Genomic DNA, 19,559 nt, shown 5'->3' with positions numbered 1-19,559 from the left:
AGCCCAACACCATAGCCACTGAGCAACCACGGCGGGTAGCGTTACGAAATTGTAGGCAGCACATTGACGCTCGAAAGCTACTACAGAGTTCATGCGCACAAAGCAGTCGATACAGTTACCCGACCAAGTGAGCGGCTAGGAAATACGCTAAGTGGAAAAAAAAAATTCAATCCAGTCATCCTCGAAGTGGATTTCTCGAGCTCGAGCTATACAGATTTTTCTTACACGAAGCTTGCTCCTCGAGAAATCTCGTCGGTATCCTGCGCGGCAAATATCTCCGATTATTCTATCACGTGTAGGTAGGATTAACTGACGAATCAAGCGGACAGGTTGTAAACACTTGCTTCCGTTTCATCGACGTCACTTCCGCGTTGTCTGAGGCGCTACGGGTCTTCGACAGTGCTCGATGGCGCACGCTCTCAAACGCCGCCGGCCAGCACTGACGACGCATCCCGACAGGTCGTGGTCCTTGCTGCTCGCACCCAGAGTACGCGGCTACGCAGGGACTCCGTTCAGTGCGGGCTCCTCGCCGACGGCCCCTGGATCACGCGCAGGAGCGGCGCTTCCTGCTCGCAACGCGAGCGTGCCGCGACGGAAGCGCAGGCGTCTTTCCCGTGTGCCGATGCCGCGAGCCTCGGTGTCCGCCTAATCTGCGCCCATCAAGCCGCGTCCTGAGCTGAGGCGTGGCTTCTCAGCCTGTCGCTTTCTTCCAGGTACTCAGTGGCATTGTCTAGAAAATTCAATGCGAGTCTATAGACAAATTATCAGCTGCATTTATCTGTTTTCGATGTTCTGATGGACCTGTACTGCTTGCTTTAGGAAAGACGTAACGTGCGAAGCGCCGTGGTTCTTTAGTCGCCCTAGCAACATCGTTCAGGGCTGGCTTTTGCGTGTTCAGCGTTCTTGTATTTCGCCCTCATCGAGATGCGGCAGCCGCGGTTTGTAGTTGAACCATCGGCCTCATGCTTATTCAGCTACGCAACGACAAGCGCTCTAGGGCCATGGTCCTAGAGGACCATAATACTAGGACCATGGTCAGCAAGTCATATACCGCAAAAGGCAAATATATTTTAAAGATAATTTTTAGTAGACACAGAGTTAGCAAGGCGTTTATGCTGAGCAGTGCTGTTCAAGTACATGTGAAGTGACGCGCTTATGCTCTTTACTGGGGACGCAACTGGTACGGAGGCCTGTGTTTCAACCTATACCATCCATTTAGTGCGTGAAGAACACTTGCAGGAATGTATAAGGACTCCAAAGTGTATATATACATTATTCGGGTAGCGGTATGGACAGACGTCAGTGAACTCTCCGTTGCGATGTTGTTATGTTCATTTATTTCATTTAATTATGCTTTATTTGTTTGTCGTAGTATTATTTATTTATTTATCGTTTTTTCTTTCCTGCCTAACATGGAGAATTGGAGTAGTCGAGGTACTCTTTAGCTCAACCTGCAATCCATGCATAACAGAACAGGTGCCGAAGCCGAAGGGCTACCGCGGCGAGTGAACTCTCGGGATGATTGCCCGCGACGCGGATAGTTGGCTGCAAAGAACGCCATGCGTAATACGCTGGAGGACGGTCCCAGCAGCGCGGCATTACCGTATATAGAGGCCGCCGTTGTGGGGGCTATTGAACAGCCGTCGTCGATAGCACCAACCACCGCCCCTCCACCGACTACCGATAATATGCAAATAAGAGGAATCCAGCAGTGCTGTGAGAAGGCATAATATTGCCACATGCATACTGCGTGTATCAATTCCTCTTACCGCATGCGTCAATCGGACAGATGACAATTCGCCGGCCGAATGGCGCCTCTGCATTTCTGGTGCAGTATATACGAAGGCGAATCAGAAAGTCTTTGCTCCTATCATTTTAGCCAAATTACGCCTGTAAATGCGAAGTCAACATATCCATTCCCCACGGTGGACCTTTCTTGGAGCGGTCTGGCCTTATCTGCCGGTAACTCCGTGGCACGGCGCTGGTGTCAGTTGTTGAAGATAGCGGTTGTGCTTCACACACCCATGGCGTACGAGCAACGAAGTGTGATTCGTTTTCTACGGAGAAAGGGATGAACGCCCACCGAAATATACAGTGAAGTGTAACTCACGTATGTGGAAAGGTGTCTCGCTTTGAGAAGTCTGAGGTGGTGGTGTTGCGAGTTCACAAAAGGCCATGAAGACTTGCATGACAATGAGCGTTCAGCGAGGCCGCGTGCATCACTCACTGCCAACAAGTTCCGGTCATTTCACTGGGAGTGTCTGGACCCCCCCCCCCCTCCCCTCGCCATACACTCCGGACCTTGTCCCTAGAGATTTCCACGTTTTCGGTCCGCTGAAGAAGTTCCTGGCGGGACAATGAGTCACGTGCAGCGATGAAGTCAACACAGCAGTCCGACGGTAATCCCATGTCCGCCGGACGAATTCTTCCATAGGGGCGTCTCTAGTTTAGTGCTGCGATGGGACAAATGTCTAAACCTGTGTTGGGACTATGTGGAAAAATAGTGTAACGTACGTAGAATAGTGCGTATATTTGTAATTACCTGTGTGTACCTTATCTTGGCTAATAAAAAATAGGGGCAAAGACTTTTTCATTTGCCCTCGTATAAATTGGCCTTCCCACCAAAAAAGCACATTCGCCGACAACGATGGTACTGTAGGTTACACCTAAACACTTTGTGGTAAAACTGCGAACGGGTGGAATTGTGCCAATTCATTGAAGTCAGTGTGAATGATCGCCTCCCTTGCTGAAGCCGCGACGGCGGCCGAGCAAGTTGGAATAGACGCATGCTTTACGCATTTCGAGCTTTCCGCGAACAAAAGAGGTTTCCGACACCACGTAAAAGAACTAAATTGATTTCTCTTACAAGGCCAGATGATAAAAATTCCGTCGCATTGGCGAAAACACGGGAGGCTCTCTTTTTGCCACGCTTGTGCACTTAGGGTTGTTGACTGCGTCTACTTTACCTCCACTGCGTACAGTTGAGCAAGAAGAGTGTGCACTTTTTTATCGGCCGATGAAAATCTCCTTGAAAAATAAATCCGCTTGTTAGTTCAAGCGTTTCAGCATGCAGTGCTTCTTTCTTCTTGTGAGAGATGGTCCTCCGCTCAAGTTTTTGTTATCACCTATGTTTTCTTTCGACTGTTTGGAAAATGCAGGCTGTCAGCAAACTTCCGAAACAGAATTTAAAACTTAGAGCTATGCATTCAAGTTGTTCCCTCTGAACTCGGCTCTGAGGTTCTAGCAAACATGCTCAGCTGCTTGGTAAGTTAAGAAGCGCATATTGCGGCGTTCAGCATGAATACAGAACCATACCGTTATAAGAAAAAATAAACTTTATTGTACTAAGGAATTCTGTGGGGTTAACGTCAGGTGGCGCCTTCTTGTAGAGCACCACTTGCCGTAGCCGCTCGCCGGGCCTGGTCTAGTGTCGCCAGCTGGCCTCCCAGTGCCAGCTCGGAAAGCCTTGCCTCCCAAGACCACGTCGTGAGTGTTTGTGATGAGCTCACTAGCCTGGATACTGCCTGGGCTGGGCACTGGTAAGTAATGTGTATCCGTGTGGCCGTGTGGTCGTTAAACAGAGGTCTTCGGCGGCCGCTCGTTCTTCCTTTTCAAGTATCATCAATTTTTCTTTTTGTACTTTTCCGTTAACGTGTACGTCTTCGAACTTCCTTACAGCCAGGTTCTATTCATACACGCTCTTATTATCAAATGATTTGCATTTCAGCCACCAAAATATTGGGGCTTAAAAGATAAACTATGAGTAATCTTAATAAAGACGTCATGCTAGCTAGGTAAAATCTGCTTGCATAGGCGGTTTATGCGCTTTGGCGCAGAGACTTCTTCAGACAAATTAGTCACCAAACACTTACTTAACAAAACTTCTTAATTAATTTGCTTGATACCATGATTGCGGTGTATATTTATATTTGGAACTTAAAGGTAACCGTGTCTGAGGACAACTTCATATTGTTTGATTGTTCTGGTGGGCTTCTGTTCCGAGATATTCATCATCCAATTTGACACTCATTCAGCTAACTTCGCATTCAGGGGCACGGATCTCGACACAATGTCGCTTCGATCAGGCTCTCGTTGTGACGTGGCTCACTGCATGTGACACATCGTTTGCAAGCGATACAAAACTACTAAAGTCTGCGCTCTTGCTACTGGCTGGCGAGAACAAGCCACCACCGACTTCTTCACTTCCTCTCACGTTCCACAACGGCTTGGCGTTGTGTGGAGATTCACGTCACTTAATGTGAAATTTATTATAAAAATCTGGGAAGAGAAGCACTCCAGTAGAATCAAACGAATTGCAGTTGTGTTTAAACACGATGGTCTTGACGTTTCAAATATAAACAAGCACCATTACCGTGATAGTAAAAAGTTAATTAAGAATTTTTCTTAATTATGCATTTTATTACTCTAATTATTCGCTGAAATTGTGACCACTAAAGTGCATAAATATTCTGTGCAAGTAAATTTTGCGTAGCTAGCATCCCGTTTTACAGCGGAGCTTGTTATACGCTATTGGTTGATGTATGCGTAGGCAAAAAAGATGGCAGCCACCCCAGAGCTAAAAGAGGTAAAGCATAAAGCAAAAGCGAATCGCCGGGTATGCCCCACCTGCGATTAATGGCGAGGAGTGTCAAAATGTACTGTGATAAAAAAAGTCGTAATAAACCAAGTAAAACCGCAATACACAGTGATTAGTATGCATCGCGCTTTGACGTCGCGGGCTCTATAGGCAAACCACGTAGATCTCAGTTCTCTTCCACCCGTGCAATGGGTAGGCCGCGTGCGGTGAGGTCTGTGGAGGAACAGCACGCCTACGAAGAGCACCGTCGTGAACAGAAGCGGGAATGTGCGCGGCGGAGACGGGCGCCACGTAACGCGGACGAAGATCGCGCCGCAAACGCCAAGCGTACGCACGGTTAGTCGGATCACCCCTACCGACTCCACTGCCGCCGAGATTGTGGGTGATCTCAACATAGACCTGTCTCGGCCAGACGGATAGTGGTTCGTGCCGTTTCTCTTGAAAAGGTTCGGCATTCATTTGTTACACAAACATCAGTGCGCCCACGACGCGTCATCGGCCGTATATAGACCTCCCATCGGCCAAGAACATTTACAGTGTCGCCATAGAGCGACTGGCCGTATATCATAGCCATCGTAAAGCGATAGTCATATTGCTGAGCAAATAATAAATCCAAAAAATCAAAGAAATGAAGTTGAAAATAAAAGAAAGCATTGAGTGCGCAATTTAATAAAACAACAACAAGAACATCGTGAAAAAAAAAACGAAATTGTGGTATGTGCCTATTATTTTCAATCGACGTATTTATTATCAACGTATTTATCACCATATATACAGTCCGCCTACACAGAACGGAATTGAATTTTTTATTGAAAGCACTCTTTAACATTGAAAACACTGTATATACCTTGCCTTCATTGCTCTATATCTTCTCATGGCTCTACAAGTATTCCTTACAACACAGAAAACATGGCACGAAGACGAAGCGAGTTATAGACCGTCTATGAACACGAATGGAGGTGTATGGGGCAGCGATGCACAAGACACAATGAAAAATAAACAACGGCTTGCAAACAAATTACTGTTTGGATACCTGGCACCGTAGTTTCAGCGACTGACTACGTGCATATTATTGGCATATAATTTCACTGAAACTCTACAGCGGGTTTCTTCGTTAAACATACTCAAACTTCTGCGTCAAAAATGAAGAAAAGCCACACAGACACAGGACACCAAGCGCCAGCTATCTAAGTAATCATCTAAATGGACGGTTGGTAGTCCGGGCTTGACAGTCGAGGACGGCAGGAAATTAGGTGGGGGTAATAAACTGAGGAAATTTGCAGGCGCAAGTTGGAATCAGCAAGTGCAAGACAAGAGCAATTAGAAATCACCGGGAGAGGCCTTCGTCATGCACTGGACATAAAAAAGGCTGCTGCTGCTGCTGATGAACCAGACTAAAATAAAAGAGGCACACAGCACACAACTAGCGTGTGGGTTCCTAAACAACATGGCGTGTCAGTGTCCCTTCTTGTCGTCCTTTTTAGGATCGAGTGCCTATCTCCGGTGAACGTGACCTAGCTGTTCTCCTCCAACATTTCTGCAATAGGAATCAGCTAGGTTGTGGGCAGCGAATTAAATAATGTGCTTCATGCCTACTAATGCGCTGGTATATAAGTTACACCATCGGCCCTACAAGGGGACCAGCCAAGTGGCTTCATACAATTCTTCGCCTTCTTTCGCGGGGAATAAGGGCGGTTGCATTCGGGGATCGTATGAGTTTGTGGTTACAACATTTGTTTCAATAAAGCGTAAACCTTACTGCGATCACCAGTTTTTGGCTTCTTGCTAGCAACTTCGCCACTCAGAAACCACCGGCATGCACCTCAAAGCCGATGCAGGTGCTCTGCACTGTTGAGCAGGCTAGCCACGATATTCTGCTGGTGTATAATAACTGCATATAGATAAGAAGGTAATTAAGCTACATTAAACTCGGCTACGTCAATACACCGTAAGAATTTATGAGTACCTAGTTCCCCATAAATACGCACGCAAATATCACACACGCAGAAGTACCAAGCCTGCAAAAAGGAAAATGAAAAAAAAAAAACAATGAATACGTGACTCACATATATACTCACGTTAAGTAAAAGTTCATGTGCACTCTGCAGTAAATACACTACTATACGCATGACACACGAATGTCATTTTTTAAGTAGCCCTGACGTCAAAAACTCAATATGCATGGAGTTCATAAGAATCGACAAATCAAACCAGATTATGTAGAATGCTGTCTACAACGAAATATTGTATGGGGCTGTCAAAGCACACATTTATTTACCTGGGCATGACAATGTACCAAGTATTCTCGCAATGGAAATTTGAAGTCTGTTCAAATGACTTAACGCAAAAATGGACTCGCTGTTGGTCGTATTGTCAACAGTCTATGCTGTAATATTGTGGACAGGCTATGGACAGCCTATGTCAGAAGAAAAGCTTCAGGTGTCACAGCAGGTACAATTACAGGTTGTCCTCTTTCTCATGCTGTGCAAAATTCGAGGTGCGTATATTAGCACCCTTTCTGTCTCCTCCCCTTTTCCAGTGCATTTCACCTTGCACAGACGACGTCCAGTTGCAAACGGTGTGGAATGGTACCTAAGGTACGGTCAATTTTCGTGTTACAGAAACTGTAGAGTCTAGTCGATAAAGGAATGACACCTTGGTTTGCTCGTGAAGTCACATTTCTTCAGAGAGCGTCCTACACAACCCTACGTAGAATGCTTTTGGCATCAAATTGCGCGAATTCCAGATTGGTGATCAAATTTAGGGAGTGGGCATCAGCCGCCAGTAAGCCGGTTGCCTCATTTCGACTTAATCCGATGCGACTACAGCTGATCCACTGAATGAACTCGACGGGCGGGAAATTAAGCGATGGGCAAATTGGTATGCCGTAGAATAACGCAATCTCCCTTTCCATTCTGGTCGAAAGCAGGGTCGGGATGATGTAACAGTTCTATTCCAATTATTCTCCACATCGCGCTTTTTCAATGGTCCATGCGGCGCTCCACCTATGTTCTCACTACGATAGTTGCGAGCGGTGAATGACAAAAGAACGGAATCAAGCGAAAGAAATCGTTGCATTATAGCCGCCCTAATGAGCGCCGCCTGTTCCAGCAGGTCATGGAACCGCGTCGATTTCCCTCCGCTTATTGCGAGCATTCTGTGGAGCAAGCTTGTATACACACTTCAAACAAAGCTGCATTTGCCCCCCCCCCCCGTTCTTCACTTAGATATCACAAAACTTCGGCAGACACGCTGTGGATCTAAGGCTTTTGTGGCTGAGCAACAACAAATGAGGCGGAAAACGATAGGTGTCATCGTTGGTGGTGCACGTCATTGGCATCGTAACAGGCAGGAAGATCGGCGAAGAAAACAAAATACCCTTAACCTCCTCGCACCTAGTTACACTAGTCAATGTCTTGGCATCTCCCACCTTGTTCTCGATCATCATCATCATAGATCGCTTGTACAATTAATAAATTCATGCGCGGCACAGTTATAGTTGTCAATATGACATGTTCGCAGGTTTATAACCATAAAGCGATTTCCCTGTCCCCCGAGCTTCGCTTTTTTCTCCACGCAGTGTCAGACGGAAAACCTGTGCACAATGGCGCTACTAGAGGTGACGAACTCCGATAATACGACAAATTTCACACTTTGTGAAGACCGTTTATAAAGGCTGGAATACCAGGGGAAGAAAAAAACGCCTTCTAAGCAATCTCGTTGCTCTCGTGAGAGCCAAGCAATTTCCGCGCGCTCAATTTCGTCTGACGTTATCTAAGGCCCTTGTTCGCCGTTACGTTCATCACCTTTACAACTATGCGTATGCTATTAAAATAAACTTGTACTATAAAGAAAGAAACCTGTACAAAATTGCTGCGAAAAATCTCACTTATCAAAGACACACTCGTCTACTTCGGCGTAAGGCAATGCGAGCGAAGCCGAACGCGAGAGTAATGGGCTACAAGCCAGCGCCAATGTGGACGCATAAATAAGGTCGCACGGTGTCAACTCACCCTCGTGTCGTTGTCGTACATCTCTAGCATGTGCCCGGGAACCACGTTGCGCTCGTTGACGTGTCGGATGGCCAGCCGCGCCGCGGCCCTCTCGGCACGACCGCCTTTCGCGGCCTCGCAGCTACCCGTGAGTTCGAACAGGCCCAGCAGGTACACCGTCTTGCGCGCGTCATGGGCCACATCCACGGATGCCGAAGGTGGCGCGAACGGTTCCCGATACTCCAGCAGCGGCGCCGAATCATTCCGTAACGGCAACAGGTCGTAGTGTTGGTCCACGGAGGGCGACGACGAAGAGAGCAGCTCGCCGTCAGCGTCGCTGGCGTTCACCGGGTCCAAGCTGAGCACGAGAGTGGTGTCGTTCAAAAAGACGTCCCAAGGTCCCGTTTCGTTCAAACCGCCGAAGCCAGCGTCGACAGTGTGGACGTCGTAGAAGCTGACCGACGGCTCACCCGCGCGCACAAGGAGAAGAAGACAACACGAGAGCAGGGCGCCGCACCGCAGACGCCTCGTCGTCACCACCATGGAGTCTGGCCGGCCGAAGGGCCACGTGAGCCAAGCATCCCACCACCGACGGCAGCAGCGAGCACGTGGAGAGACGCCCGGCGACGCGGGTGCGACGAAAGCTTCCCGCGCCCGAGAAGCCGACGCACGCACTATTGGCCGCCTGCACGGAGAGTTGGGCGACGCGTCTTGCGACACGGTCGTCGCCTCTGGTCGATCATCTTCGTCGAGATTTGTTCTCTTTCCTCGTCGTAGGCCTCCGTCTATTTTCTCTTTCGTCACTCAGTCCGAGTGTGATTAGCCGCTGGCTGCTTCTACTTGCCAAAACAAAGTGGCGCCAAGTCTTAGCAATTGACTCGAGACCCGTGTATAAACAAAAGGCGGCGAGGCGCGTCGCGGGCTTATCGGCACGGCTAATATTTTGTGAGACAACAAGACTGTCTTGTGCTCCCGTGGGACCGCTTCTCGAACGAAAATTCCTAGCGTTGTGTAGGACACAAGCTAAATGTCCTTTGCATGAACCCCCAGATCGAGCTTCTGTGGCGTAACTAACCTTCGGCGGTGTAAAAAAAAAAAAGAGAGAGAGACTGTTAGTGCAAGTGCGCAAAACGATGACCCAAGCTGCCTACTGCAAGAGCCTAGTTCGCAGAAAGCCGGCCGGATGCCACATATTCTGAAGAAAACACTTCATTCTACGGCTATGTGAAAGTATCACATCTACATGGAGATAAAGAAACATGTAGTCAGCACCACCTTGCCATTGTACAGATCAGTTCTTACAAGCAGAAACCAATCAGAAGCCCCGCTCCGGATAGTAGCAACCGTTCACCTGTTGCTTGGAAGGTGCATGAGGTTTTGAAGCGAATGTTCTTTAAGTGGATGTTCCATTCCCTGGAGAGCGTTCATTTAGAGAGAATACTAACTTTATTGAGAGGCCCTCACGCGGCGAACTACCTGCACACTGAAAGTCAATAAACCCTGCATGCATCAACGTCGCAGTGCCATCGGCGTATGGGAGGCAAATAGCAGAAGAGAAAAAAGCGGCGAAGACTTCTTCATGGACTTGCGCACGATGATACTTGACCTTTCTCGGCTCATGTATTTCGTGCTAATGGAAGGCTGCCACAATATCGGGCCAAAAACTGCGCGGTGCCGCCCACGTGTGCAATCACCACGGCGCACGCATGTCACGGCGAGTCTGCGGACTGTTCGGCCTGATGAAACACAGGCAGCGCTCCGCGTGCGGGGTGAGTGAAGTGTTGTCACGATCACTGGTGCGTGGTGACGGAGCTCTTTACTTCGAGAAGGAACACCGCCCAGGCGCCTTCGACACGTCTATGTAAGGTGCGGAAAAGAAGCCCATGTCACGGAAACCTAGCGCTACTGTATATGACACTCACTTTTGTGAACAGCAATGTGAAAGCTGCAGCAGAACCTTGTATATGTACAAATAAATTTTTGTTCTGCACCTTTTTAAGAAAACCCGCAGCCGGGTAGCTTATGCAAATCGTAAGAACTTAAACTGAGAAAATACCTATAATTCTTTTTCTGGAACTATTGTTTAGAGACAACTGTTTTCTGCTAACTCTTGTCAGATTGAGTGATTTTACCTAAGTAAATCGTTATTGAAACTGCTGGATAATAAATACTGAGCTTCTCGGTTCCATTTATTCTCGTTGTTTGCTGAACAGACAGCAATTTCTAATGGTTTCTTCAATGTACATCACTGTGGCCAGTTCTGTTTGAGCGGAATACAGCAGTGTGCACAAGTGATAACAACAATTCTACAGCGGTGTACTTACAGGATCATCTACCGGTGATCGTTCTTTAAATTGAGAGTTAATGGGCCTTTCTTTGGGATATAAAGCTTTCCTCAAAGAAGTATAGTCTGACTAGGGGCAAAGTATTGTAACTCAACGAATGGGTAACCCGAAGGAAATGCTTTTTCCAGGACATACTTCACCACATTGCGTATAGTTGTAAGTAACGCTAACGGGTTGAAAACTGAGACGTAGAATAAATTGCGGTCAAAGGAGTAGCCTTTGACAAAGTGTTCAAGAACAGTGTGAGCAATGGCGATGTAAGCAGGAGGACCGTGTACTGAAAATCGTCCTTGCTAGTGCTATCCAAATGTCCCTTCCCGGACATGCGTGTGTCCCGCGGACGTTCTCTGATTATGACACGTCTTTTCGCTTCTTCCGTCCCTTTTCAACTGTTTAAGAACTCGCCCCCAGCAAGCGACTGTTATACATATTCAATATCTATAGCACGCAACTTCCCTAGCGGATTGCGTAGAACATTAGTGGAGAGATATGAGTCATGCCTTCATAGAGCGGATGCGAGTACGAAGTCGAGAAGGAGGAACGCCTAACTGTGCTTGTTAGCGTCATAGCATAGACAAGCAACTCTCTGCAGGCAAGCACTACTTTTCGGCAAGCATTTGACTCCGGTGCCAGAGTCTCTTAGACGCTTACGTTCTGTAAAATTTTACACGATGTCTTGTCAAGCTTTCCCCTTAGGAAAGATAAATACATAAAAACTTGCAGCGCAATGGGTATGAATATCCTTTTTGGGTAAAAAATGTACGGGAATGTAAAACAATAGTAGTAGTATGGCTACGACGGACTATATGCCCTTTAACAAAGTTACCCGCTAATATTTCATCGTTGTTTCGGCGTACATGAAACGTTTTCGGTAAACACTTGCAACATCTTGAGTGAAGTGTTCCTTTTTGTGTGGTTACAAATAATCTGCTTCATGCGGCTGGATGGGTTATCTCTTCCGTAACACCATCATCAGTTATGCGCTACACACTTGGCCACTTTGATGCGGGCAGGCGCGAACGACCGTGCAGAAAAAGACACGCCTTAGCTGTGCTGTGCACCAATCACGCACGCAGTGTTTTTTTTTACTTATTATTACAGACACTAACTGCGGACAGTCATTTGTATATCGATATGCTCACGTATGCTGTGCCACCACCGAAACTCTGACATACCGAAAAGAGGAAGACAGACTAGCAAAGCCACCCAAGTCTGCCGCGCGAGGTCAGCAAGAAACGTCGTGCTCCCCACGTGTCACGTCGCGAGGTGGTCTCCGAGGATAAATGGAGCGGCAAAACGCACCCGCACGAAGTCGTGACGCGCGTAAACACTCACACGTGGACCGCACAGCCACGAGAGCAGGACGGCCTAGAAGGAACCAAGTGAAACTGATTGCACGGAGACAGACACAAAGGCCTCACGACGTCGCCCACAAGCACGTTTTCACAATACGGGCGAGAAGTCGATAGGCCGGCGTCAAAAGATGAAACCCCGGTGCTCGCCTCAACCATCATGACGTGGGCCGGGACACCGTTGAAGCCATGCCGCTGCACACTGTGAAAGCACCGATTGACAAAGGAAGCACGCGTTCTGGAATCGCCGTGCGAGCCTCGAACCCGAATCTCAGTGGCTTCCACGCAGCAACTCACAACTAAGACGCGCGTACCAGAGCTGTGGTCCGCCTGGCTGTAGACGGCGACTCAGCCTCGCTCGGTGGGTTACCGGTCGCTCGCGCGGCAGCCGCCGGTTTGCGTGTGCGCAACTTGGAGCGCTCGCTTGCGTTGCGCCGGAGGAGGAGGGGGAGGGAAGAGTCGTCCTCGCGAACGGAGCGCCGCGCGCCGGCAGCCACCGAGAACCCCTTGCTTTCGCTGGCACTTCATTAGGGGTGCGCAGATATTCGAGACTTCCGCATAACAAACCTAACAGTGTCCTTCTAGATTCGGTCTTCGAATGGAGTAATCACTATTCACAAACGGGAATACTTTTCAAATACTTCTCGAATATTTCAAGACGTCAACTGCACCCTATGAAACATTAAATTGCAGCAAAAGTACGCTACATTTTCACCCTGCGAGCTAGGCATAAAACACAACTTGCGTAATGGAGCCAAGGAGGTTGAAGAAAAACTGCTCGCGTGGAAGCTCCCGTAGCTTCTTACTAGGAAAGGTGAAGCGCATGCTTGCCCCTCCTTCGCCTGAAATAGAGCCTTGTCGGGTGATGATCGCTTTTTATTTATATAATAATACATCAAGGGTCCAAAATAGGACATTACATGAGGGGTGGGCATGTAAAAGGCGGGATTGAAGATGTGGAAATTAGAAATATGAGCCGGAACACTCAATGGCAGATCTAAAGTGTGCTGTATCGCGGATGAGTGCAGTTTGTCTGGGAAGGCCATTCCAGCCTCGGGCAGTTCGGACGAAGAATGACTGCAGGAACGTAGTGGTGCGGGCTTGTGGTGACCTGTTCGACGAACACGATGAGCCAGCTGGACCAGCTGGCTGTCACGAGGTATGGAATAAAAAAAAAAAAACCTGTGATAGAGACACAGGCGAGGGAAGCGACGACGAGAGGCAAGAGGCGATAGGTCTAGTTTAGATTTTAGTGATGAAACGCTAGTGTGATATGAGTAATCTGAAAGAATAAATCTAGCAGTACGATTTTGAACGCTTTCAAGGGCTTTAGTGAGATTAGTTTGGTAAGGGTCAAAGATAGCACATGCATATTCAAGTTTTGGTCGCACAAGCGTTTTACAGGCAACTGATTTCACGGGTGGTTGTGCCATGAAGATATTACAGCGAAGATAACCAAGAATTTTGTTAGCTGAAATAATTATGTGGCTTACGAGATTTGTCCAAGACGAACCTTTGGATAGCTGAATTCCTAAGTACTTGAAGGAGTCGGTAGTAGATATAGTGCAGTTGTTAATCTTGTAGGCAGGGGGAATATAGTTACGTCGACGATGGAATGAAATATGCACAGTCTTACGAACGTTTAGGGACATGAGCCATGTAGTACACCAGTCTTGAATATGAAAGAGGTCCTCCTGAAGAGTAGAGACGTCTGCGACGGTATTTATAGGGCGGCATAGGACACAATCATCAGCGAAAAGACGTATTGCAGAGGTTACAGTGAATGGCAGGTCATTAATGTCGATTAAAAATAGGAGTGGCCCAAGAACAGTGCCCTGAGGTACACCAGATAGAACGGAGGAAACGGAAGATGCACGGTTGTTAGCATATACAAACTGTTTTCGGTTAGTTAAAAAGCACTGGATCCAGTGAAGAACAAATGGGTGGATGTTTAGGCGTGATAATTTTAGTAGAAGGCGAGAATGTGGAACCTTATCGAAAGCCTTTTCGAAATCTAAAAACAGGGCGTCAGTTGGAATGTTAGAGACGAGGTTTAAATGAATATCAGGAATAAATAAAGCTAACTGCGTTTCGCATGAGTGATCTTTCCTGAAGCCATGTTGATTAGGGTGAAAGAACTTCACTGAAGTTAGGAAGTTAGCAACATGAGAGTAAATGACATTTTCCATGATTTTGGAGCATACGCTGGTGAGTGAAATGGGGCGTTAGTTACTTGGGGAAGACTGATCACCTTTCTTGAAGACTGGAATGACCTTCCCTGTTTTCCAGTCTCTTGGAACAATGCCTGTGTCAAGTGATTACTGAAAGATGATTCAGAGGATCGAACTACAGACATACTTCGTATTTTTTAACACCTTGGCATTAATGCCGTCGGTTCCACAGGATGATGAGCACTTCAGGCCATCTATTACCTTAACGATGCCTTCCGGCCTAAAATTAATACATTCCATTGGTGTAAAATAAAAAAAATGATAAATCCGGTAGTTCATTGGCAGGTTATTTTGGAAACATTGAACAAAATGCAAGGTTCAAGGCATCCGGAACATTTGAGTCAGAAATGGGTGAGCCAGAATTATCAAATAGAGAAATAGGGCTATTAGTTTCGGGTTTTATCGTTTTCCAAAAACGCCGCGGGTTAGAGTGCAACATGTTTGGGACGGTAGTAGAAAAGAAATTACGTTTTGTGTGTGCTTTTAATGAGTTATATTCTTTAGTAGCTTTGTTATATTTTTCCCAGGCAGAAGAAGAACCTGAGCATTTGGCTACACGAAATAATCGTTTTTTCTTATTGTTTAAGCGCTTTAAAGTAGTGTTGAACCAGGGGGAACGCGCTCTTTCATTTATCGTGATAGTTGGAATGTAAAGACTTATTAAACGCAGCATTTCCGTTTTGAAAAGTTCCCAGTTACTCTCAGTCGACCGCTGCTGATACGTAAGGGCAAGTTGCTCACGAAAGATAGAGTTCACGATTAATGCTTGGATAATCGGCTTTATCATATAGTGTTAGTACTTTCTTTGATATTTACTTTTGAGTATATTGCAAGGAAACGTGGCATGAATGACGGTGTGATCGCTAAGACCACTGACGTACGTAAGAGGAGGCATATTATCGGGGTGCGACGCTAAGACGAGATCTAGGATATTTGATGAGTGTTGGGTTATTCGCGTAGGTTTAGTAACAAGCTGCGATAGACCGAACAGCAAGCAAATGTTTATAAATTGGCTAGCCATGATTGTTTGTGTTAGACATGACGCAACGTTACTCCAATCTATAGTTGGAAAGTTGAAGTCCCCGAGTAACAATATGGGGGTGTTAGGATAAGCCGTTGTTAGTTCAAACAACGCATCGTGAAAAAACGAAAGAAAGGAGCTATCAGTGCAGGGTGGACGATAGCAACAGCCGATGAGCGTGCGCGGTGAAGTGGCGTGGCAGCACGTCCAAATCATTTCTAGAGGCGTTCTTATATTTACAAAAGAGCACTCAAGTTGGCGATGAGTAGCAATAGCCACACCGCCGCCACGGGTTCCATCACACCTGTCTTTGCGAAAAATATCAAATTCTGGTAGATCTGGAAGAATTTCGCGATCAAGTATTGTGGAATTTAACCATGTTTCCGTTAGTGCAACAATGTTACTGGATGACGAGGAAATGAGGCTGCATAACGAATCCCGTTTGGGTATCAGGCTGCGGATGTTAGTGTAGAGCAACAATAGATTGTGCTTAACTCGCTGGGTCGGCCTCAGTGGCTTCTGCACTTGCTGCTAGGATTGACGTTCGACGACCGACTGTTTAGCGTGATCGAAAACGTAGTTTTTTCGGCCAGAGATAAGTTTGTCGTAACGGAGCTTGAATGAAGATTGCTGCGCTTTTCCAAATTCGATTAGACGTCTCCTGGCCAGACGAGTTTCTGGGGAGAAGTCTTCGCTAATGCCGTATTCGGTGCCCTTCAGCTTACCGCTTGAGAAAAGGATGCCTTCTTTATCTTTAAAGTGGGCGAACTTTACTATTATTGGCCTCCGTTCTCCCTCCTGAAAAGTGCCAAATCTGTGGGCACGTTCTATATCACGACTTTGAATAGTTACGCCCAGGTTTTTGTGGCAGCGCTCGATTATTGATTCCTCAGAATCACGCCACGACTCATTTCGCGCATCACTGATACCGTAAAAAACCAGGTTACATCTTCGGGATCTCTTTTCTATCTCATCAATGCGGTCAGTCAGCACAGTTACCTGAGCAGCGCTGTTATTAGCGACGCTTTCGATGTTATTTACTTGGGACTTTATATTTGAAAGTGACAACAGGTCGGATTTAATCTTGGCCAACCGTGTGCCGAGTTTGCTGAACGTTTTCTCATGATCAGCAAGGGTTGACCTAATTGAATTTAGCTGCTCAAGCATGGCCGACTGCCCGATTTGCAATGTCTTCAGAACATCAAGCATATCAGCAGCGAGTACAGTTGGATCATTTCTAGGTCCAGGATTAGTCTCAATATCTCCTGCCAACAAAAGTAATTTCAATAGCATGCGAGCACAGTCAAATACTATACAAAGAGAGTGCCGTGGGCTCGGCAGCACGAGTAATGTTCGGTAACCAGTGCGCTTAGCGAATAGGCAACAGCAATTTGTTACCTGCGTAGCGAAGAAGTGAAGTCGGTTAGGATGGCCCATCACTGACGTGCCACCAAGCCCACTGAGCGTGGTGATGGTTTGTCTAGGCTTTATAACAGGGATCTGAGGGAAGATGGCGCTGTCAATCGAAGATAGTGTGCCAGGAAGCCAGGGCGTCAGCCGATGACACCGCAGCGACAGAAGTGGCGTAATCTGTGATGCGCAGTCCGATGTTCAGTATAGGTAGGTTTGGCGCAGCTCGCCATGGCAATGCGGGGCGTCCTCATCGGCAGGCAGTGGAATCCAGGCAGGCTGTTCAGAGCACGGTGTTAGCTTCAGAATCCAGGACAGCACCAAGAACTGCGCAGCGAAGAAGTGAAGTCGGTTAGGATGGCCCATCACTGACGTGCCACCAAGCCCACTGAGCGTGGCGATGGTTTGTCTAGGCTTCATAACGGGGATCCGAGGGAAGATGGCGCTGTCAATCGAAGATAGTGTGCCAGGAAGCCAGGGCGTCAGCCGATGACACCGCAGCGACAGAAGTGGCGTAATCTGTGATGCGCAGTCCGATGTTCCGTAGAGGTAGGTCCGGCGCAGCTCGCCATGTCAATGCGGGGCGTCCTCATCGGCAGGCAGTGGAATCCAGGCAGGCTGTTCAGAGCGCGGTGTTAGCTTCAGAATCCAGGACAGCACCAAGAACTGCGTAGCGAAGAAGTGAAGTCGGTTAGCATGGCCCATCACTGACGTGCCGCCAAGCCCTGACGTGCCGTCAAGGTTGATGTGGCTCTCTTATTGTAATGCTAGGCTAATTGCAAAATAAAAGCTGGTTATTCGCAGCGAAAATAGTATCTTCTGAATATTGATGACGTTCACCCCAGTAAAATACGCCAGGTTATTCAGATTTCACACTAAATCTAGTAATACAGAGACACACTTAGGTAGGTATCTGTCTGGTAGAATAGGTCATGATTAACCAAGGAGGTTAATTTACTGATGGAAAGTGTGCGAAAAGCGCTTCTTCGTCATTTTCATAGTTTGCTTATAATATTATCGGACCCCTCCTGTGCAACTTCATCTTCGAGACATAGTTTCCACGCCATCAGTTTTTCTTTGATCTCCTTGAGTGAATCGGACTACGTTGCTTAGGTTCATTCGCACTCTTAGCGATCATCCGCACTCCCTGAAAAGCCCTGTGCATGCGAAGAAACTACTTGCTTGATCCTAATGCTCAATTTGGGCTTTTAATAAGCAATGATTCATAACATAGTATGTTATGGCAGAAACTTGCTAACTTTAAGAATACTAGGATGTGAAAATCGTTTTATGTTAGTTGTGATAACGGCTGTTCATTATTCGCAAACTATTGGAAAACTGTTCCATTCGATTAGCTTCTACTATTATTGGATTCGTATTCGATTCGGTCTCAAATATCGCTATTCGGAGATCACTTACCGCTGAAAACTCCGCGGCGGGAAGAGTGCTGTAGCGTATTGGTAGCCGAGTTGGCAAACATAAATTTTAGTTTTTTGTCTGAAGAAAACATCACAATTTAACGACCATACTCACGCTCATGAGAGGACAGTGCTGTCATCTGCTTGACCCGCGGCGCTCGCTCAAGTGTCTATGACTCTCTGCTGGTAAACACGAGGTCGCGCGTTCGGTTACCCGCTGTGGTGGCAGTAATTATATGAGGCTGTATGCGAGGGCGCTTGTGTGCCGTGACTTAGGTTCATGCATCTGTGATTAATTTCACAGCACGCATCGGGGCACCCCCATAGCTGCTGTGATGCTCTGGGCGTTAAACACCGTAAAGGAAAATAATTTTTTCTCTCTTAAAGGCTCCTTAAGGTAGGTGAATAAACACCGCCGTCAAGTTGACGATGAGTGCTTACAAATGTTTAAATAAGGAAATGTACAGAGTAACTACTGCTGAATTGAGGGTTAAAATTAATTAAATTAAATTATGGGGTTTTACGTGCCAAAACCACTTTATGATTATGAGGCACGCCGCAGTGGACGACTCCGGAAATTTTGACCACCTGGGTTTCTTTAACGTGCACTTAAAGCTAAGCACACGGGTGTTTTCGCATTTCGCCCCCAGCGAAATGCCGCCGCCGTGGCCGGGATTCGATCCGGGGACCTCGTGCTCAGCAGCCCGAATTGAGGGTATTACGAAACAATGGCGGTAATCATTCTTGGCAGCATTCCTTACAACTTCGCTTCCTCTTGATGATTACACCTCTGAACACTTACACAGCTTGTCGTTCAAAGAAACAAACTTTTACGTTTAATGATGCGGCGGTGTCTAACAACCTGACGCCGCCGAAAGGGGATCTCAAGCGGATGCACCTACAGCGCGCAGGGGTCAGCTAAGTACGGATGCTGATAAGCTTGTGCGTGCAAGAAGGTCGAAATTATAAATTTAATCCTGGGGTCTTACGTGCCAAATCCGCGATTTGACTATCAGGGACGCCGTCGTGGGGGAATTGGAATAAATTCTGACCAACAGGTGACGCGCCTCCCATGCACGGGACACGGGCGTCTCTCGCATTTCGCGCCCATCGGAACGGGGCCGCCGCGGCTGGTGTCTACCAGTCCCGCCAGCGCTGCTCAGCCCCCTCGGCGGATAAGGTCGAAATTATAA

General features: G+C 47.3%; 1 protein-coding gene across 1 annotated transcript in view; it reads right to left on the bottom strand.

Annotated features, from left to right (window-relative positions):
* Positions 1-12,667, bottom strand: part of GABA-B-R3 (gamma-aminobutyric acid type B receptor subunit 3) — a 453,175-nt gene extending 440,508 nt beyond the window's left edge. The window contains exon 1 of the mRNA XM_075688121.1: positions 8,611-12,667. Within this exon, the coding sequence (XP_075544236.1) occupies positions 8,611-9,132 (522 nt within the window). The 5' untranslated portion in view covers positions 9,133-12,667. The remainder of the gene's footprint in view (positions 1-8,610) is intronic.
* Between the last annotated feature and the right edge of the window lie 6,892 nt (positions 12,668-19,559).

Source organism: Dermacentor variabilis, chromosome 4 (genome assembly GCF_050947875.1).
Source record: "Dermacentor variabilis isolate Ectoservices chromosome 4, ASM5094787v1, whole genome shotgun sequence".
NCBI lineage: Eukaryota > Metazoa > Arthropoda > Arachnida > Ixodida > Ixodidae > Dermacentor > Dermacentor variabilis.
Note: the sequence above shows the minus strand (reverse complement) of the source record. Positions and strands in the feature narration are given on the sequence as shown.